The sequence below is a fragment of the Natrix helvetica genome (assembly GCF_964273705.1).
Source record: "Natrix helvetica genome assembly, chromosome: 5".
Classification (NCBI taxonomy): domain Eukaryota; kingdom Metazoa; phylum Chordata; class Lepidosauria; order Squamata; family Natricidae; genus Natrix; species Natrix helvetica.
The window spans coordinates 76,291,730-76,312,560 of record NC_138551.1 but is presented as its reverse complement, the minus strand read 5'-3'; the positions used below and the strand labels follow the sequence as shown (position 1 = coordinate 76,312,560).

Below are 20,831 nucleotides of genomic sequence, written 5' to 3'. Positions count from 1 at the left end.
TTTGTATCCTATCCTTCCGTCCCAAAGCTGATCACAGATTTGATTAAAAACAACACTAAACCCTTGGTTTAAGATTTTTTTTAAAAAAGAACTTCTTCCTTCTTTTGGTTTTGTTGAAAGTCCAAGACTACAAGACATTTTTATTTCCCCTTTGGATTAATCAAAGTTTACTAAATCATCCAGATAATCGCTGGTTAATCTTAAATATGATTACCTAAAAGAAACCATATGTAGCCATTATTTATAAAGGTGGTTTGTTGACCTAACCCCCACCTCCCTAGGATTGCCTTGCTAACTGAAGTTGAACTAAAACAGGAGCCAATGCTTTCAAACTGCTTTTCACAGCCAAACAAAAGGGGGGGAAAAGAATAAACCTAATCTACATTTTTTCCTATGTAAGTGCTGCATTTCTGCATTCCAGGGATGGGGATTTTCTCCTCCCATCTACCGGTATGTCCTTAGATACGTAGAAATTAAAGCGAACTGCTATAGATTTGATTTTCTATACTTACAGGCAAATGAGTAAAAACCTGAAAGGTGCTTCTTAAGAAATTAATTAAATCCATTAAATAGCCACTAGCTCTCCCATCAGGCTCAATCATTGTCCAATCATAATCAGCAAGCTGGATAAATTCATCAATTTTCTGGTTAAGTTTTGTATAAATCTCCCCTTCAGCAGCATGTCTTGCATCCTGAAAAGAACAGATAATAAAATGTCAATATAGCATTACTAACTTAAGGATAACTGCTTGAAATAAATTTTGTAAACCGAGCAGTTGTGGACCAAGAAAAATGGAAAATAAATCTTTAAAATTCAAACTGTAAGGTATTTAAAAACAAATCGACTACCAATATCAATGCAAGTCAACTTTTGCTCCAAAAGGAGTATGATGCTTAATGCTTTGACTCCTTTTTAATACATTTACATACATCTATAACTACTGCATGCTATAAAGCAGCAGTCCCCAACCTTTCTGCCACCAGGGACTGGTTTCATGGAAGACATTTTTTTTCACAGACAGGGTGTGGGATGGGGTGGGGTACATTCACAGATGAAGCTTTGCTTGCTTGCTTGCCTGCCACTTGTGCAGCCCGGTTCCTAACAGACCATGGACCACTACCAGAACCCTAGTATAAAAGTTCTGAAATAATACTCAGATCTTGCTAGTTTTAAAGAAAAAAAGAATCAAGCTATTATTCAAAAGACTGCATTACTGTTTCATCGGTATAGATGTATTTATTGCAATTTTAGAATCTTGACTTTTGTATTGCTTTTTGTAACTGGATGAGAAACCAATATTTCCAGCAAGGCTTGTTGTATTTTATCACTATACTCTATGATGTCATTCTACAGTTTTAAATCTTAACATTTTAAGTATGTGAAAAAATATTTCTGGATGTAGAAAATTAATGAAAAAAATAGGCTGCTAACAGCGCAATTATATATAAGTCAGAACTAGAATCACAAAGTTGGAAAACCTAGAGGCCATTTAGACTAAATTGCCATGTATTCTGCTCTTGAGTTTGGTATATAAATGGATCCTTTTCAAACAAACTGAACCTTCCCTAAATCTGTTCCAGAGAAACCAGAGTTACTTAGCACAATCCCATACAGATGTCACAAATGACAGCCACACAGCATGATCCCACAGAGCAATAATATGGATCATATAGTAGCCACTACTTTAAAGGTAAAGCTTATACATGTGGAACAAATTACAAATTCCCACAGAACAAAATCAGAAGGCCCCAAACAACTTTTTATTGGAGAAAATAAAACAATAGTTTTGTTGACAGCAGTTGTTCCTCAGAACTTTCATCAAAATGGGATGACCAACTTCTGCAGAAGAATCGCAACAAGCGGTTTCAGTAACTTTCTGCAACTTAGTGCCTTCCAGTTCTGTTGAACTGTACTTTCCATCATCCTCAATTAGTTGATCACTGACTTGCTCACAAGGGATGATGGACTTATTGCCCACTCACAAGGGATGATGGACTTATTGCCCAACACATTAACAGTAGCATCAGATCCTCCCATGCTATGTAGCGTATTGGGCAGCAATGGCTCTCAAGCATTTTCTGTTTTGAGCAAGCAGTTCAGTGTCTTCCCGTGTGATGTTTAGAGTCCTTAAGGCCTGCCATGAACATTTTTCACCATGTATTTCGAGGGTGTCCTCTTGGTTGTTTGGCAACAGGCGATCCATTTCATTGCCATCTAGGGGATTCGATTGTTCTCCATATGGAGAATATGACCTACAAATTGGAGTCTTCTATGTGTGACAATGTTATGTAATTAGCAGGAGAAACTCTTTTGGAGTGCTTCTGGTCAAAATAGCGAATCTTTTAAGATTTGGTGAAGGCATCATTTTTGGAAGACATTGAGTCTCTTGTTAAGTAATGCTTGCTGATGCCTTCCAGGTCTCACTGGAACAAATGGTTATTGGGATCACTATAGAGGTGAGCAAACAGAATTTAGTGGTATAGAGTAGACAACAGTGATACAGACGAAAGGACCATTTCATTCATCCTCTGGAAAACAGCTGCTGCCTTTCCAATGCATCACCTGATGTCCATCTCTGCATCTCCATTTCTGGTGACTGTATTTGCCAAATAGATAAACCTTTCTACTTCCTCAAGTCACTGTGATCTGAGTATGCTTCCCCATATCTGTATGGTGAAGCTCACAAACATGATCTTCGATTTCTTGACACTTACATTGAAGTCAATTTTGGTTGCTTCCTCATCTAAGATAGTTGTCACTTGTACTTTTGTCTTATCTTCCCCAAGTAAGGCAATATCATCTGCAAAATCCTGGTCTTCTTCAGAATAATGAATGCCTTCTGGGTTACCCCTAAGACAGGGGTGTCAAACACAAGGCCTCCGGCCACATCTGGCCCGTGATGTGGTCAGATCTGGCCAGCAGGACCGTCTTGAAAAAAGTAAGGGGCCGGCCTGCTTCACTTTGGCCCAGTCTATCCAGTGTGAAGAGGAAACATGCCAGCAATTTGGGGAGTGCCATCAATCTGGCAATGCCCACCCAGTCAGCCACGCCCAGTCAGGGCATCAAGCTGGCCATGCTCACCTAGTTGGCCACCCCACCCAGTCAGTCACGCTTGGCCATCCCCACCCCCACGGTCAACCACAGCCCTGATAAGGCCCTCAATGAAGTTGAGTTTGACAACCCTGATCTAAATCATCAAGGACCATGAGGAAGAGGAGTGATGATAGAATACAGCCTCATCTAATTCTGGTAGTAATTTCAAAGATGTCCGTATGGCCATTTTTGGTCTTAATACAGCAGTTTAATCATAGGTATAAGTCCTATTAAAGATAATAATAAAGACCATCGGTACATTGTATAAACATAGGATCTGCCAGAGAGATTCTTGGTGGACACTGTGAAATGTTTTCTTAAAATCAATAAAATTAATGGTCAGTGGATGTTAATATTCAATGCAAAGTTCTATGATATTTCATAAAGTGAAGTTTTGTTTGCAGCAGGACCTTCCACAGCGAAATCAGATGGTTGTATACTTTATTAAGGAGAATTATGCAAAAGGTCTTTATGGGGACCGAGAGGAGGGTAATGCCAATTGCCCAACACATGAAGAATATTGATCATATAATTAAAAAGGCTCTGATAGGAAAGTTGAAGAAGTTACAATACAGCTTAAATGAATTAGGTTGCTCCTCATATGATTTATTGCTCATCATATAATTAGCATTAAACATGAAAATCTCAGATTCTATGAAGAATTCATTGAAGGATTAAAAGTAAGCTAAGAAGAGACCGTAAAAGACTCCACAGTCTTCCTGATTCTTTTTCCCCTTGAAACAAATTCTTAAACCATACGAGATACATGGGAGGGAGACATTGCCCCAAGGACATGTTTTGTGATCTTTTCTACAATTTAAGGAAGGAAACCCTCCATCTCTAAATTGAACTGCTTTCTGGGATATGAAAATGAAACAGATGCAGCAGCTTCCTTAGTGATCTTTTTTTTTATTTCATTTTTTTTTTGCAGTAATAGGGGAAAGAATGAGGCACATTAAAGGAACTTCCCCTCACATTCAAGCTTGAGATGTAGGGAAGGCCCACTAAGCATTCTCACCATCCCTATTTTTGCTGTAAAGTCTACCAGCACACACCTCGTATTTTTCAGAGTATAAGACACACCGGAATATAAAACACACCAAGGTTTTGAAGAGGCAAATTTTAAAAAAAGTTTTTGCACTCTGCAAACCTCCCAAAAAGGCCCGTTTTTCGCGAAAACGGGCCTGGTGTTTTTTTTTCCAAAAAAAAGGGCATGAATAGCCTAAGGAGGCTTGTAGAGTGTTCCTGGAGGGGGAGCAAAAATGAGTAAAAAACAGCCCATTTTTTTGCAAAAATGGGCCCGTTCTTTGTCAAAAAAAGAGCATTAGGAAGTTTATAAAGTGCTCCTGGGGGCTGCAGGGGGGGGGCAAAATTGAGCAAAAAAAGCGGCCCATTTTTTGCTAATTTCTGCCCTCCCCAGCCCCCAGGAGCTCTCTGAAAGCCTCCTATAAGCTCTGCACAGCCATTTTGGTGAAAGGGGGGGGGGGGTTCAGGAGGCCAAAAATGCTGTATTCAGTGTATAAGACGCACCCAGATTTTCAGCCTCTTTTTGAGGGAAAAAGGTGTGCCTTATACTCCGAAAAATACGGTATATCAGGATTCTATCTATTCTAGATTTCAGGATGGATTCTAACTCCTACAAAATACTCAATAGTCTAAAGGAAGGGAAAGATTGAAATAAGCTAGGGCTGAAAGCTTGCTGAAGCAACACAACTTTAACTTGTGTGCAGAATATTTTGGAAGCAGCCAAGGTAGTCCTTGTTTAGTGACTACAACTTAGACTGGCCACTAAGCAAAGTAGATTAACTGCTATGTAAAGATAAACTATGCTTATGATCTTACTTCAGTTTTCCTTTGCTTTGCAACCTTGTGAAGGTTGAAAACGCGAGGATTAGACTCGCTTTTTCAACAGTCATAGCTGCAAACTGTAGCCGTGTGAGATGCTATAATGATATGCAGGAATGAATTTGGGGGACTGGGCCCACAGGGGTTGCCTAGAGAATGGCGAGACAAAGAGACAGCACAGTCCAGAACTAAATAGTAGGTGGGTCAAGAGGCTTAGAAGAGACCCTTCCTAATTCCTTGGGTGATAAAGGAGATGGGGGAAGAACTATACTTTCAGACTGGCAAGACTCTGTTCGTGTAGCCTTACAATTCTTACCAAAGTAGAATTACCTCCTCTGGTCATGTTTCTTCTCTGATCTACCTGGAAAGGCTGACCTTTGGGGGAATAAAAATTCTACAGAGAAAAGGCTGCCCTGGAGATGGGGTGTCACTTTGTGCATTATGCATGAACCTTGAAAGGAACAGTGCTCTCTTGAGATTACCATCCTGGTCAAGATCAGAAGTGGGTTCCTACTGGTTTGGACGGTCCGGAGGAACTGGTAGTGGTTTGACGGCCTGTGTCGCTTGAGCAGGCAGCAACGCAGGCCTGCCATGCCCCCAAACTGGCTCTCCTATGGGACCGCCATCTTGATTTTTGGTTCTGCGCATGCGCAGAATAATTGTAAATGCACAAATTTATTTTTTCTTTTTTTAATGATTTGTGCATGCACAGACCTATTTTTGCGAATGTGCACATGGGCGGAGCGTGTGTCTGATGTGTGTGTGAGCGAAGCTAGTGCGTGTGGACGCAAAGTTTTTGTGCGCGCCAAATCAGCAGTAATGCCAGGAGCAACCCACCCCTGGTCAGGATCCATCTCTAAATTAAACAATCATGTTGATTCTATCTACAGCCAAAATTTGGTCTCTGATTTGCTGTCTCTTATGATTAAGACAGCAGCAGACAGGAGACACAAGTTGTCATAGGAGAGCTTTAAGGATAAAGAATTGTTGCATTTCTTATTATTTGTATAAGAAGCTACTCTGTGTTCTTGGTTTTGTTCCAAAGATTTACCACTCTTTCTTTAGGAATTTTTCACAAACATGAATAGTTTTGGAGACTTTCCTCAATACTCTCACAGATTCTTTAATCTTTTAAAAAAATGGGATAATTTCCATAATTCTCTTTTTCACCTAGGATTTTTCAACGCATTTTTCCCAACACAAGCACTTTTTAAAAAAAAAGTAACAACCTTATTCCTCTACATAACTTTTACAAAGCACCTTCCTTCAAATCCATCATTTTTAAAAGGAAGGCTTGTATGAAATTTTGATTATCAAAATACACAACTTAAGAACTGTTTTTTGATGTCTTTAATGCTGCTACAGAAAAGTCCCTTTGGGCAAGTCTTGCAAATCCACTTCAGCAGAAGACCATGGAGGATTTCTACTTCAGCTCTATCACCAGGTGTCTAAACTGAAGGCAAAACAGCTGCAAGCAAAGATCCATAGAGCGCCATGAAGAAGAGGGATTTAACAGAGAATAACTGACAAGCTCTTCTGAACTTTGCTGTGTTAACAATTCCCATTTGTCCTATTTATAACGTTCACCAACGGTCATATGTAATGGTAACTAAATGTTCTCCACGCAGAAAATACAAGAGGCATGATGCTAATCCCTTGAGCATTTCTTTATCCTCCCCATCTTCCTTTAACCTTGATGACAGAGACTAATGCTGGAATTTGATAGGTATCATTTTAGATTTAGTTACAAAATAAAAGTGCTGAAGACAGAATTACTCTCAGTGGGAATAATCCTCTTTTAGTTTGTTGGTCTGTAAAATCCTGCCCTGTTTGGGTGTATACACAGTAAGGCAATTACTTGAAACTTAAGATGTAATTGTTAGGGAATTAACCGATGCTTGTTTTGGTGTACTTTAAAAAAAAGTCAGTGAAAGAAAACATTCCAAATTTGTACAAATAGGTTCAGAAATGAGAAACATAGACCCCTTATTTGCATTGTTGTTCCACAGATCATTATCTAAAGTAAACACAGGTCATTATCTAAAGTATTAAAATAATACCTATGTGGGGATAGGATTCAACAGATCATGCAGCTAGTTCCATGAGGCCAAAGAATATAAAGTTTGAATCTTCTCAAAACAATGATATGACAAACTACATTTGAAATGGGTGATTTCAAAATGATTATTCTAGGATAAGGTTATGAGTAAATTTATGAATTGATAAAAGATGTGCACACATGTATACAAACACACTCCTTGCGTAAATCTCCTATAGGAACTTATTTGCTCTTTTATACACATTAGTTGGAATAATTTCACTGAACAGAGAGGGCCTTACTTCTAAGTCAGTTCAGTTAAACTTAGCTGTTTGAAATTTTATAAATCTGGTTTTATAGTCTCTAAAGTAGACACATGAATCCCTTTTTATTTTTTTATGGTTGATCACACAGTCAGCCAGATTTTTAGGTTGAATTTGGCATTTTTATCCTTTTATTAAGTCCTTCCCAAGGACCTGGGATAGGCAGATGTTGTTTTTGATGGCGTTAAAGGTCACTTTGTAGAGATTCTCCATCATCCAGGTCATGGTTGTCCCAAAGGTGCATTTTCAGGAGGCAACTGGACTTTCAATAGACAACTGGACTTCCTTTTGAAAACATTTTGCTTCTCATCCAAGAAACTTCTTCAGCTCTTCCCCACTATCCTGTCAGAGCTGAAGAAGCTTATTGAATGAGAAGGAAAACGTCTTCAAAAGAAAAAATAAGGAAGTCCAGTTGCCTCCTGAAAAAGCATCTTTGGGATAAAGGTTATTTTGTTCCTACATAAAATATGAATATATATAATAGTTTCCAAATTTGTTCATTGGGGAAGTATGTCAGCCTGGTGATAATTTTGATAATTGTTTCCAACATCTTTCTTAGCTCTTCCCCAAAATCATTTTACAATACAATACAATACAATACAATACAATTGTTTTTCTGGTCTTAACTTAAGTTAATATCATCTATTTTATGCTTAGTTAAAGTACTCTTTATAGATGAATGGCGTGGTAGCCTAGAGGTGGAGCTCACACCTCACAATGAGGGGGCTGTGTGTTTGATAGATAAGGCAGTTATTTCTCTCTCTGGATGCAATGAGTAATTCTCTGCTGTGAACAGATATTTCTCTCTCTGGATGCAATGAGTAATTCTCTGCTGTGAACATCAGGAAGGGCATCCGGCCAATAACACTCAGCTCCAATCAGTCACCCCATCCCAAAGGGATTACAGGGATTAAGAGAGAGAAAAAAGTACTCTTTACAGGTAAATATTTGGAACTTTTATGATGCTGAGTCACTTTACCTAATATGTTTGGGTACTGTTATTCATATATATATATAAACTGCACATAAAACATGAAACTAAAGCAATATATCTAGAAATTAAGAATTTGGCTATTTAGACTTGAAAACTGATCACATCTCCCATACCTTAAATGTTGAAAGACCATACAGTCTTGCTGTGTGGAGAGTTTCTTGGGAAATATTTGTAATGTTAGTTATAAAGTCTTCAAGGTATTTACATGCCTGTTCCAAATGCGTTGTATTTATGATAATTTGCACCAGCTTAAAAAAAAAAGTGAAAACAAAGATACAAGAACAAATTGTAATAAAGCACTTTTTAAAAGTTTCAGATTATATTTAAGACACTGTTAATTACAGAGCCCCCTCCCAAACCAGAGTATATAGTACAAAACCTAACATATAGCATGTCATGGATTGATTATAAAAAAAACATATATGTCTATTTTAAAGGCAGATTAATGTGGAATACCAATGTGTGAAAAAAACCTCCATTGTGAACATTATGTGTAATTTTTCTAGCTTCAGGAAATCTTTTTTACCCTTATATATCCATTAAGAAAACCTTAAGTTGTTCCCTACAGAATATCTATGTGCTGGATAAAACATATTTTCCTATGCCATTTTTTCACCATTTATTTGGATTGGAATCTATCAACTCTAGGAGTCTGTCAAGCACTACAGATTTAACATATGAGCTCAAATTACCTGAAAATCTCCCCAGGGCAACGACAGGATCAAGCAAAGCACTGAACTAATACCAGGATGTATTTTTTTAAAAAAAAAAAAATTATCCACAATTCGTGATTTATTTTTAAAAGTTCTGGGGAAATTGCATGTTTCCCAAGGAGAAAGTTTGGAAATCCCCAAATAACTGAAAAAGTTTGAAAGTCCCTGACAATGTATTGAATATTAGAATATTAATATATATCTCAGCGCTTACCTCTGTCAAACCTATGTGAGGTTTTTTTATGAGGTTTTGCAAACAGCTGCTTAAAGTTCTAGTCAGCAATAAATTTGTCGATTTTCTAAGCATGTCATCTATCTCTGTTGAACTGCAGGAAAAAATGAGATACTCTGAAAACAGATGAACACTGCATATAAAATTACTAAATAAACATGCAGTTTTGTTTCTTTCTCATTACCTGATTGTGATCCAGTGTCAATATAACTCTTGGCACATTGATTTTCTGGGAGGGCTTGGAACAGCTTTCCATTTAATAGATACCCTTCTAGTCTTTAGCTCCATATCCCACCCTATATGGGTGCGTTTTGCAACCAGTGCACCATTTGACTACCTCCAGAAATTTAAACCTTTTCCATGTGACTGTTGGCTTTGCATTCTTCATTTTGGGGATTCTGCATACCACCCACCAACTGTTACTCTCTTTCCCATTATGTACTGCCAGCATTCCCCACAGCCAACCAGAGTGGGAGCAGAAATGAAAAATGAAATCACCCATCTTTGCCCCATGTCTTAGCATTTCATAATGAGGAAGAAGAAAAAGTCAACTATTGTTGGCAGAATAGTCATGCCATTGACAGGGGTCTCCAACCCCCTGTCCTTGGACCAGCACCGGTCCGTAGCATGCCAGAAATTGGGTGACGCAAACAAGCGAAGCTCCGCCCACAAGATGTAGGCAGCATGTGAAACCACACCCACTCTGGTCTGTGAAAAAAATTCTCCCCGTGGAATGTTGATTGTCTGGGAGTGCTTGGAATTGGTGTTCACTGGTCTAGAAAAGGAAGCTAAGGCACTTTGCTCCACAGCTTCAGTGGAAAGATGATGAATCTGTGGGGCAATGCTCCCTGTGATGCAGAAGCCAAGTTGATTTACCTGGAAAATTAATTAGTTTGGTTTTTCCAAGGCTAAATGGAACACCAATAGAAACTTACAAGAGGCGCACTAAAATCAGCACATCCAAAATACTGCTACACTACCACTACATCATCCCTAAATCGTTAAACTGGTTTAATATGGAGCTAACACTAACAACAAGGTGTTAATCTTTTGTCTGCCCACAAAATTTAAGCTCTAGCACATATTATTTTCCAAAAGTCCAAGGAAGACAAAAAGGGTAACATTTTGGAAGGCTGTTGTGTATTCATATCAAATAGTGTTTAGACATAATTTGATTATGAAGACATAATTTGATTTTTGTAATTTGTTGTCCCTTCCTTCTGGAGGCATGGTAATACATAAATTATTTTCAAGATGTAGATACAGTATTTTACACAGACACATTGTAATTTTTATTTGTCCACACATATAATCAAGTATGTTTGCTTAACTACTACGAAGGACTGGATTTCACTCATGCTAACATTTGTTAATAATTTGACAAAATTTAGCATGTGTATCTATGTAATTTGAACTCTAGCTGTTAGTATATATTTGTGAAGAGTAATTTGCATAATTAATTAATTCCTGTTTGGAGATGGAGATTAAGAAGCCTTATTAGCTCGGGTATTTGTGAAAGGGGAGTAATTTACCATTGTCAACAGTAGGCACAGCTTGACAACAAACTGAAATAGTTTCCAGATTTCAACAAGCAAAGAACTACGCATTCCATCCAATTAAAGGCAAGTAATGCTTTGAGATTAATGAAAATGGAAGCCTTTGAAAAGTGGAGTAAATTCTCCTTTGTAGTGTGTTCTACCTATTAGAAAGTGAATTTCTCAATATTCCAAGAATGACCTTTTTTAAAATACAAAGATACAGTATTATTGAATGGGGTGATAAAAGTAAAATTTGAGCTGAAGATAAATTTATTCAAACAACAAAAACATAGATTTATTCCCTTCTACCAATCTGCATTTGTGTGTGTGTGTGTGTGTGAGAGAGAGAGAGAGAGAGAGAGAGAAAGACAGAGACAGAGAGAGAGTCAGAAAGAGAGACAGAGAAGCATTTGAATATCTGTTACTTTTTCTAAATAATCTAAACTAATGAAAAAAAAACCTTCCTTATAGGCAAAACTTGTAAAACTCACTAACAAATGTCTCATGTAGCAACAGAAATTTTAGGGCTCAGCTGTGGTTGTACGTCGAAGACTACCTGTACTTACGTCCTTTTATAGTTATCTACCATAGTTATAGCATTTATAGGATCCATTAATTGTAAAATTGATTGCAATTTTATGGGTCTTAAATGGATTTTAATTTCTGCACTTTGTCATTTGATATTATAATTTATGTTTACGTTACTCTACCAATATGTTTTTTTTTAAAAAAAAACAATTCTAGTTTACAATGAATTGTTATTAGTTTTAGAAATAAAACAAAATAAAATAAAAAGCAACTTCAAACACTGCACGCAGAGCAAATAGGAAGACAAATCCAGAAATATGAGGAGAAATTGCCTAGTTCTGAGACAGATGATTGATCGAGCTCATCCCTGGCTATATATACTGGCATTTTAAAGAGGAGCTGAATGCTAGGGATTCAACACAGGGCTTTCCAAAACCAAAAACAGGTTTATCAAAGCTTACCTCCGATGAAGTGACTCTGAAAATTTAAGGCTTGCATAAATAAATTCTTTAACCTGGATATAAATCTGAGGCACTGACTGTGACATCGGAAGTTTCTTTGGAAAGCGGTGCTGTGGAAGCAAAACAGATTTTCCATGTGGTACTTTATATATCAAAACAGGTCAAGTAAAAAAGAATCTGATCTCTAATCTAAATTATATTTGGTTGCAACTTAATTACTTAATTCTATTACTGTCTATCTACAGTTTCATACACAGATAGTCCTTGACTTACATTGGTTCATTTAGTGACCATTCAAAGTTACAATGGCACTGGAAAAAGTGACTTATGATGATTTTTCACACGTATGACCATTTTTTACACCGTTGCAGCATCCCCATGGTCACTTGATCAAAATTCAGACACTTGGCAACTGACTCATATTTATGACCGTTGCAATGTCCTGGGGTAATGTAAATCATCTTTTTTGACCTTCTGACCAGCAAAGTCAATGGGGAACCCAAATTCATATAACCACTGTGTTACTAATGTAACAGTTAAGGTGAAAACCATTAAAGAGATACCTGCCTTTATACACTATTAATCAATTTGGCCATTGCACGCGTGATAGGCCAATCCACCCGTCTCCCACCTGTAATTAGCTTTGTTGTTTTTACATCAGGCATGTTGATCAATGCTCCTATTCCTTCCTCCCCTATCGATTAACATGCCTGATGTAAAAACAACAAAGCTAATTACAGGTGGGAGACGGGTGGATGGGCCTATCACACGTGCAATGGCCAAATTGATTAATAGTGTATAAAGGCAGGCATCTCTTTAATGGTTTTTACACTCTGACGATGTTAGCAGTGGCTAACAAAAGCTAAGTAAGCAATATATTTTAAACTTCCGGAGATCGCAATGTCTGTTTCTTCTTTTATAACTACACCTGGAACTTGAATTTTTAGGATAATTCGCATATCACCTGATTATGTATGTAAGTTATGAATTTAACTTGTATATAGTTAGGAAGCTTATTGTTTGCACATTTTGATAATTTCCTCCATTAAAATTTGGAGATGTGGCCACGACTAAGGCTTTAGAGGGATATACATGGCCTGAAGTCCCATGTTATAGATCTCTAAGCTACTATGAAATCTATTGGTTTAGGACACCGTGCAACTCCCACCATTGCAATTTGTGAAGAGTTTGTGTCCCAAAGGTGCTTTTTCAAGAGGCAATTGGACTTTCTGGTTTTTCTTTGAAGCCATTTCACTTCTCATTCAAGAAGCTTCTTCACCTCTGACTGCATGGTAGGGAATGGAAGGATTTATACTCCTTGCAGATAGCTGGTCATTTGCATTCTTTTGATTTGCATTACTTAGGTGATCCTGAGGACACAGATAAACCTCCAGGTGGCCTCAAGGACTCGCTTAAAAAATACGAATGACCAGCTGTCTGTAAGCACGATAAATCCTTCCATTCCCCACCTTCAAGTCAGAATTGAAGAAGCTTCTTCGCTGAGAAGTGAAATGTCTTCAAAAACCAGAAAGTCCAGTTGCCTCTTGAAAAAGCACTATTGAGACAACCATGATCTGAATGACTGAGAATCTTCATAGACATAAAGAGTTTGTGCTTCGTCTGCCACTTGAACTCAACCCATTGTGATTTATTCAACCACTACAGTTAAACAACCATGTGTAAATCAGGTCACCGGAAACAGATCCTGGTTAATGATGAAGATATGATTCAATCAAACTGCAGTTTGCTGCTTTTTTTCAGTTACAATGGTAATCTAGTTTGCCATTATTTAGAAGTAAAAAAAGGTAGCCAGTTCTATGCTGTTCTCCGTCTTGTTCGAACTTATATTCTCTTCTATATATTTCCTATTGTTTTTTTTAATGTAATGGTATTCTTGAAATAATAACCTTGTTTTGTGCATGAAAAAAGGGAGGCAAGCGCCTCTGAATATAATCTACTTTTCTTTAGTTTTAAAAACTAATACGCGGAGTCCTGGGTAGTCTCTAAGCTTGGCTGTTTGCTTGCAGATGTTTCATTAACCAGCTAGATAACTTAATTAGTGCTTTGCCTGCTTTCCGAAGTATCTGATACCCATATATGATTCCAATAGAAGAGAATGTAGGCACACCAGAGTCTCATTCATTATTGGAATTAAAGCCACACAAAAACTAATATGCCATCAAGTTCTCTTACCTTGTCAAGTTCTGGATCTTGAAAAGGAAATTTACTAATCACAAGTTTGTACTCTTCCTCATTTGATACAGGAATTGGACTGTAATTATCCGCTTCAAAAATATCCCTGCAGGATTTAAGGAACTAGTTAGGAACATACAGTGCAAGTACAAAAGACAACGACACAGACGGGCACAATCCAGCCAGGGTTAAGCTTTATTGCCTCGCATTTCTTGCAAAGGCAAAATTATCCATTTGTAAATTGTCAAGAATGTTGGTGAGTTAAAAAGTGCTGTAAAGTATGGCTAGAAAAGGAGGCAAAGAAGTATCATAGCCGCAATTAATTGTTAGTTAACTGTCAATTAATTGTAATTAATTGACAAGAATTCATAATACACCAATCAACAAGTATTTGTGAAGCTACAATAAAGAAGCGGCTTCATAGGGAAATGTAAACTTTTTATACTACACCAAGTTGAAATCCCCACAATACACACACACACACACACACACACACAGAGAGAGAGAGAGAGAGAGAGAGAGAGAGAGAGAGAGAGAGTATGTGTGTGTGAGAGAGAGGGAGGGAGAGAGAGAGAGAGAGAGGGAGGGAGGGAGGGAGGGAAACAGACAGACAAAATAAACGCATGGAATTATCAAATAAATAAAACCTCAAATTTAAATTACGTTCATATACATATCCAGTCTGTCATAAATGTTGATATTTCTAAAGCTTTCTAAATTGCTGTCATTTCAGGAAACATATCATCATTACAAAGATTGGATAATGAAATCTTCAAATATTTAGCCATTCAAAATAAAACCAAAACTGGCTGTTATTTGGAAAACCTTTCTTCTTATCTTGCAATACTCACCTGAACAATGTAGCCCATTTTTTAAGAAGCGTCTCGTTATACTGGTCTCTTATTTCAAATAAAAGATCGAATAGTCTATTGACGTGGAAACCATAACCCTAACAAAACAAAAGTAAAATGAAAAATATTTCAAAGGTGCAAACAGAAGCCAGCATAGGATATTACAAAACTGAGAAGTTTTAAGGCCTGTATCCTTCCTTGTTTTTGCAAGTAAAGGTCAGCATACCACAATCCCTTTTCCCATTCAATAGTCCACTGGGGACTTTCTTTCCTCCTCATTCCTAAAGTGAGCTTGCTCTAATTTCTTTTCTTTTCCACAGCTTCTCATTTATCTCTGGCCTGCTTCATATGGTAATGCTGGAGCTCTTGTGAGGAAGGAAGGAATGGGTACCACTTTCCTTCACCACGCTCTTTATACAACATAGGGGCCAAGTCCTCTACCATGATTATCTGAATACATAAAGAGAAACAGAGGCAGGAGGAGGAGGGGAGGAGAAGGGAAGGGGTTCCATATGAAAAGTCAACCTTCCCCTTCAATTAATATGCTATTATATATTTCTTGCATCAATCTCCCCTGCCATTCCGGCATAAATATCAGCTTGTTCTCTTCCTATCAAATGATGTACAGCAGGTCTGTTCAAAGCACAGCTAGCCCATAAAAAGGTTGTAAACATTTTTAACATAATGTGTGTTTATATACAGTGACTATGTTATATATTTTATATTCAGCCCAAGACAATGCCTCTTCACTCTATGGTGCTCAGGCAAGCCAAAGGGTTATGCAAGCCTAATATGGGCTTATAAGGGACTATTCTACCTTCACCACATTTGAGCATCTATTTGTTTCTTTCTTATAAATTTGATCTACAAGGCCAATTGCAGACAACAAATACTAGACCTGAGGGATGGAGGAAAATGGACTATTACTGGTATCACATACTGAACCCCTGACTGAAGTGCAGAATATATCATAAATAAATATTCAGAATGACCGGGGCTGCAACTCTTAGCATTTTCCTGGAGCTTTGATTTTGCTGAATGGGAATCCAAGCACTGCTTTTCTAACAAAGCTAGAAGATGCCAGGTGAGGATAGCCAAGTCAAATGTTACTGCAAACACAGATCTCTTCTTTGCCATTCTCTTGTCTTTTTTATTTTTATTTTCATGTCTTTTCTGTGTTTGAAGACATTTTTAGTGCATGCTTAATTTTAAGGCAGGCATTTCTTGAATCTAGTTAAATAAGAAAAAGATAGTAAACAGACATTCCATAGCTGAAATGCCAGCATGTTACCAACCTGCAAAGTATCCGCAAAGACAACTATCAGATTCTTCAGCTCCAGAACGAGATCAGGGTCAGTGCAATAGGACTGAAAGTTAAAATATCAGATTGCGTTTAAGAAATTAAGCAAATTGGTGTTTGTCTACTGATGTGTTGCTCATTTTCAACAGCTGTAAAGCTGACTAATGGCTGCATTTCCAACATTAGTGTATGGAAGCTTACAAGCAAAGTATATTGAAAATAGGACTTTCTTCTGATTTATCTTCCTCAGAAATATTTACTTGGTTTTTTTTCCCCTTGTAAACGTTTTGCTTCTCATCCAAGAAGCTTCTTCGGTTCTTCAATGCCAGAACTGAAGAAGCTTCTTGGATGAGAAGCGAAATGTTTTCCAAGGAAAAAACCAAGAATATTCATTGCCTTTTGAAAAGCATCTTTGGAACAACCTTGACCTGAATGATTGAGACTCTCCTTAGACATTCCTCAGAAATAATATGTGAGGACTGTATCTCTGAAGTGTGTATGTATATATATGTGTGTGTGTGTGTGTGTGTGTGTTTGTGTTACAACCCCTGGTATGCCCTTTATTTATTTATCAGCACAAATACAACATATATATATATATATATCCCCCTCATGGCTAGAGACTACCCATAAACTTATCTACTATTAATTTCCCCAATACTCTTCTAATGCCACCCACATTGGCATTTAAATCAATTTGTGAGAAAGTGCTCTACCTCTCATTTTGCTCCCCGTCACTAAATTTCAGATGTAAAATGTTGGCTATTCCAATTTCTTCTTTTGAGTAGAAGCTATAAAAACATTTAAGATAATCGCTGTGTTTCATTAGCGGTGAGGGCACCGACACATTCATGCAGTTTTCTTGGCAATTTACAGATGTGGTTTGCCATTCTCTTCTTACAGAGTGCTGGCTGGGGAATTCTGGGAGTTGAAGTCCACAAGTCTTAAAGTTCCCAAGTTTGGACACTCCTGTCCTAAGAGATGAGTAAAGGGGGCGTGCATAAGCACACCAGCGTGCCTTCCACCCCTGTCCTACTGTCCCCGTTTATTTGTACTCATTTCCTTTGTTCATGTCCATGTTTATACTTATACCTGTTATCTTGTACATGTTTGACAAACTAAATAAAAGAAAAGAAAACATAAAAGAAATAGCCTGGGTTTATGTTAGATAACCATTAGCTTCTATTTACAGATTAACTTTCACAATAAAAGTCCATTGGCTATTAGCAATTTTTGCTATTTTATTCCTTTACAGGAAGAAAATTTGCAAACAAAAAATCAGGAAAAGATCACTTTATGAGACTAAATGACACTTGTTTATAATTCCCCAACCAAAGAACAGCGAATAGGGTCTAGTAGCTAGTGTACAACTCGGTTACAATGGAGAGCTGTCATAAGGCTTTTGCCAGTGAAGTTCACTTTGGAAAAAGGGTTTGGAATTATAATTAGAAACTATTTCCCCGGTGCTATTTTCAATGCTAAACTAATTCACTCTGATCTAATGAAAAGGTCAGTTGAAACTAATTAGGACAGATTGCAATAATAAAGAGCAGATTAACTCTGCATATTCTAAACTGTTCAGACTAAGAATAGTTGGGAAGACCTGGGGAATTGTAACTCAGTGGGAGATTATGCAGATTGCCCAGGGCTGTGACTCAAAGCCTGATACTGCAAGGACAAACAAAGGCTTGATGGGGTCTTCCCCAAATCTGAGCAATTTTTAATTACCAACACCCCTCCCCACCCCCTCCATGTTAGACTTCCATTCTGCACCACCACCACCAGCCTTCCCCACATTCTCCTTCCCTTAAACCTACTCTACGGGGTCTTAAGTAAATAAATTTAATGGGAAGCTTCAAAAAAAAAAAAAAACGGCTCACTCACCGAATGAGTTCTAAGGACAGCAATAATCTTGGAAAGCGCCATGTTCCAAAGTTCATCTGTGTAAGCTCTCGTTATTAATCCTTGGGTTGCGTGTAAAATGTGATCCTCCACGACAAAAAAACTGAACAAGGTAACAAATCGTGGAATTAATGTGATCTTAATGTGAGATATCATTGATAAAGAGCAATAAAGCCCAATGCGCTCTCTTTTCCCCTCCCCCTTTCCTCCTCAGCCCCCAAACATGGAGGCTTTGCTGGCCTTTTGCGCCATTTGCAACTTTGGCGCTTAATTAAAGCGAATGTGTGAAGAAACCCACGCTTCGCCATTTAATTAGGACGAGTATATCTGAGATGCAGTAATAAATGTGGACATTTACCCCTCAAAACGCACCTCAGTGGGAGAGCACATTTTTTGTTCATGCATTCAACACAGCAAGATTGTGGGAAAGCAAGGTAGGACTGTGTCAGACCTGGAAGCCATCTTTTACATTGGGCCTTCAGACCTGTCACATTTTTTACTGTGGGAAACTGGGAAGGGGGATTATATGGAGTATGGGAAATATCTAGTCAAAATAACATTCTTTTCTCAGAGAATCAAGGACACTTTGCCCTGCAGCTGCAGTGGTGTAACTGGGAGGTATCTCCAGTTTTGGATGATGTCTGATTGGATCATGTGATGGACTTGTGGGGGGTGGACTTGAACTTTCTTTTGGGCGGGAAAAACCTGGAAACTTTCAGATTTGGGTTTTCTCAGATGTGCCAATATGACATCTCTAATAAAATGGAACTTTGAGGAAACTCAAGCCTCAGAGTCTTCTTTCATTAGGGGTGTTATTTGGAACTCTGACAGACTGATTGCCTCTAGATTGTGAACTTTATTATATGTCAACAGAAAACCAACAATTGAATATGGGCTGGGCTGTGGTGCATTGAAGACATCTTGGCAATCAATGGATGTTGCATAAATGAGAGATTCCGACGATTGCTATCTAAGAAGAGAGCAATGTTTTTGCTTAATTTTAGATCTATAAGGTGTGTGGTTTCAAGCTATATACCATACAACTTCAGCCTGTAAATTCTGGGATGTTGTAGGGCAGGGGTGTCAAACTCGTGGCCCATGGGCGAGATGAGTCATGTGCTGGCCACCCCCACCCCCAGTTTAGCGAAGGGGGAGGAGAAGTTGCAATATGTCACGTGATGACAAGGTGACGCCACGAGTCTGATACCCCTGTTGTAGTGGAAAAATGATAATTGTCAGCGGGCACTAGAAGGAATATCTCACTAAGGCATCTACAGACTTTATACCCTAAAAATACAATTTTATGTTTAAAAAAAATATTATTAAAAGTTTTGAATAGAACAATAAAAGATAACACAACTTACTTTACTTTATTCATATTTATAGACCGCCCCCTCTCCCAAAAGGGACTCGGGGCGAGTCTAAACTAAAAAAGAAAAGAGAAAAAAGTTCCAGAAAAAAGAAAAATGTATTTAATGTAGTTGCCATCAAAAGATCCAAAGATTTTAATATCTGATAGATCCAGTTCTTTAATACACACAAGATTTACTTTCAAGAAAACTTAATTTATCATACGATGATGGGAGGAGCAAGGGGGAGCAACGGTTTCCATCCCTTGGTATCTTAAAATATCCATTGCTGGTGTTAATATAGCAAAAAAAGCACATGCAAACAAGTTGAAAAGCTATAAGTACAGATAGCAGCTTTACTCACCCTACAATTTGACTGAAGTATCTTCTGTAATCTTCTACTGTTTCATGCTGTAAGAAAAGAACACAATCATTTAACAGAAAGCAATTTGAGAGGTTGTATAAATCTTTTCTTGTTTAAGTACAAGTACCATGTTGGACTGTGGCTGTAGAACTAGTCTTGCTTGTTTCCTCCTCTGTTTTCTATAGTAGCTTTCAAATGTTTCTGCATCACCCTAAACAAAAAATATGCACAGTTTTAAAGACCTGTTTGTTCTCCCAAATATTTTCATGACAAACGTTTCCCCCATATTTCTGAATATGAAAAAACAGTTTTTTTAAAAACTATGGGCTGCTCATAATTTCAAATATATACTGTGCGTATGCATTGTCTGATTCTGTTTTACTACAGGTATTTTATGTTAAAAATACTCCTTTAAATCAATGTTTTTAATATTTATATTACTTTTGGCTTCTAGGATTCACTGGAAAAAAAAAAAAACCAAAGAAATTATTGTTGTCCCCGCGCGCGCTCACATTGCTAACGAATCGGTAGCAAAGGTAAGTGGATTTCAGCTCTGCCTCAGTTGCACATTTCTTGCTTTTCTCGCAATCTCCTTTTCCACAGTAATATGTGACCTGCATATTCCCCTGGGATTTTTTAGGTTAGCTCCTACCCAGTGGTGGGATTCATTTTTTTTTACTACTGGGAGTAGCTTGGTGGGTGTGGCGTGGCTTGGTGGGTGTGGCAAGGGAAAGATAATGCTAAATCCCCACTCCCTCCCCACTCCTGGGGGAAGGTTATTGCAAAATCCCCATTCCCTCCCCATCCCATTAACCTGCTTTCTAGCTCCGTTCTCCTGTGCAGGGCAACTAAAGAAGACCCAGCCGATCAGCTGGGACTCAGGAGGCAGCAATCGATGGTGGGACCAACCAGAAGTAGTATTTGCCAGTTCTCCAAACTACTCAAAATTTCTGCTACCAGTTAGCCAAAACCGGTCAGAACCAGCTGAATATGTCCTACCGGTAACAAGCCTAGTGCTCCTATCTAATCAGTTGCAGAAAAGTATTATAGCATATACCGAGATCTCTGCTTGTTGAGCCTCATAAAAATTGAAAATACTGTACATA

The 20,831-nt window shown here is 37.9% G+C and overlaps 1 protein-coding gene across 4 annotated transcripts in view; it reads right to left on the bottom strand.

Moving 5' to 3' along the window:
• Nucleotides 1–20,831, bottom strand: part of EXOC6 (exocyst complex component 6) — a 105,148-nt gene that overhangs the window by 47,258 nt on the left and 37,059 nt on the right. For all 4 annotated transcript variants that reach the window (XM_081953920.1, XM_081953921.1, XM_081953922.1 and 1 more), the window contains exons 9-18: nt 19,853–19,936; nt 19,726–19,772; nt 17,995–18,115; nt 16,106–16,177; nt 14,811–14,908; nt 13,960–14,065; nt 11,767–11,876; nt 9,222–9,333; nt 8,408–8,542; nt 513–692 (exon numbers count right to left, since the gene is read on the bottom strand). In XM_081953920.1, coding sequence (XP_081810046.1) covers nt 513–692; nt 8,408–8,542; nt 9,222–9,333; nt 11,767–11,876; nt 13,960–14,065; nt 14,811–14,908; nt 16,106–16,177; nt 17,995–18,115; nt 19,726–19,772; nt 19,853–19,936 — 1,065 coding nt within the window. The remainder of the gene's footprint in view (nt 1–512; nt 693–8,407; nt 8,543–9,221; nt 9,334–11,766; nt 11,877–13,959; nt 14,066–14,810; nt 14,909–16,105; nt 16,178–17,994; nt 18,116–19,725; nt 19,773–19,852; nt 19,937–20,831) is intronic.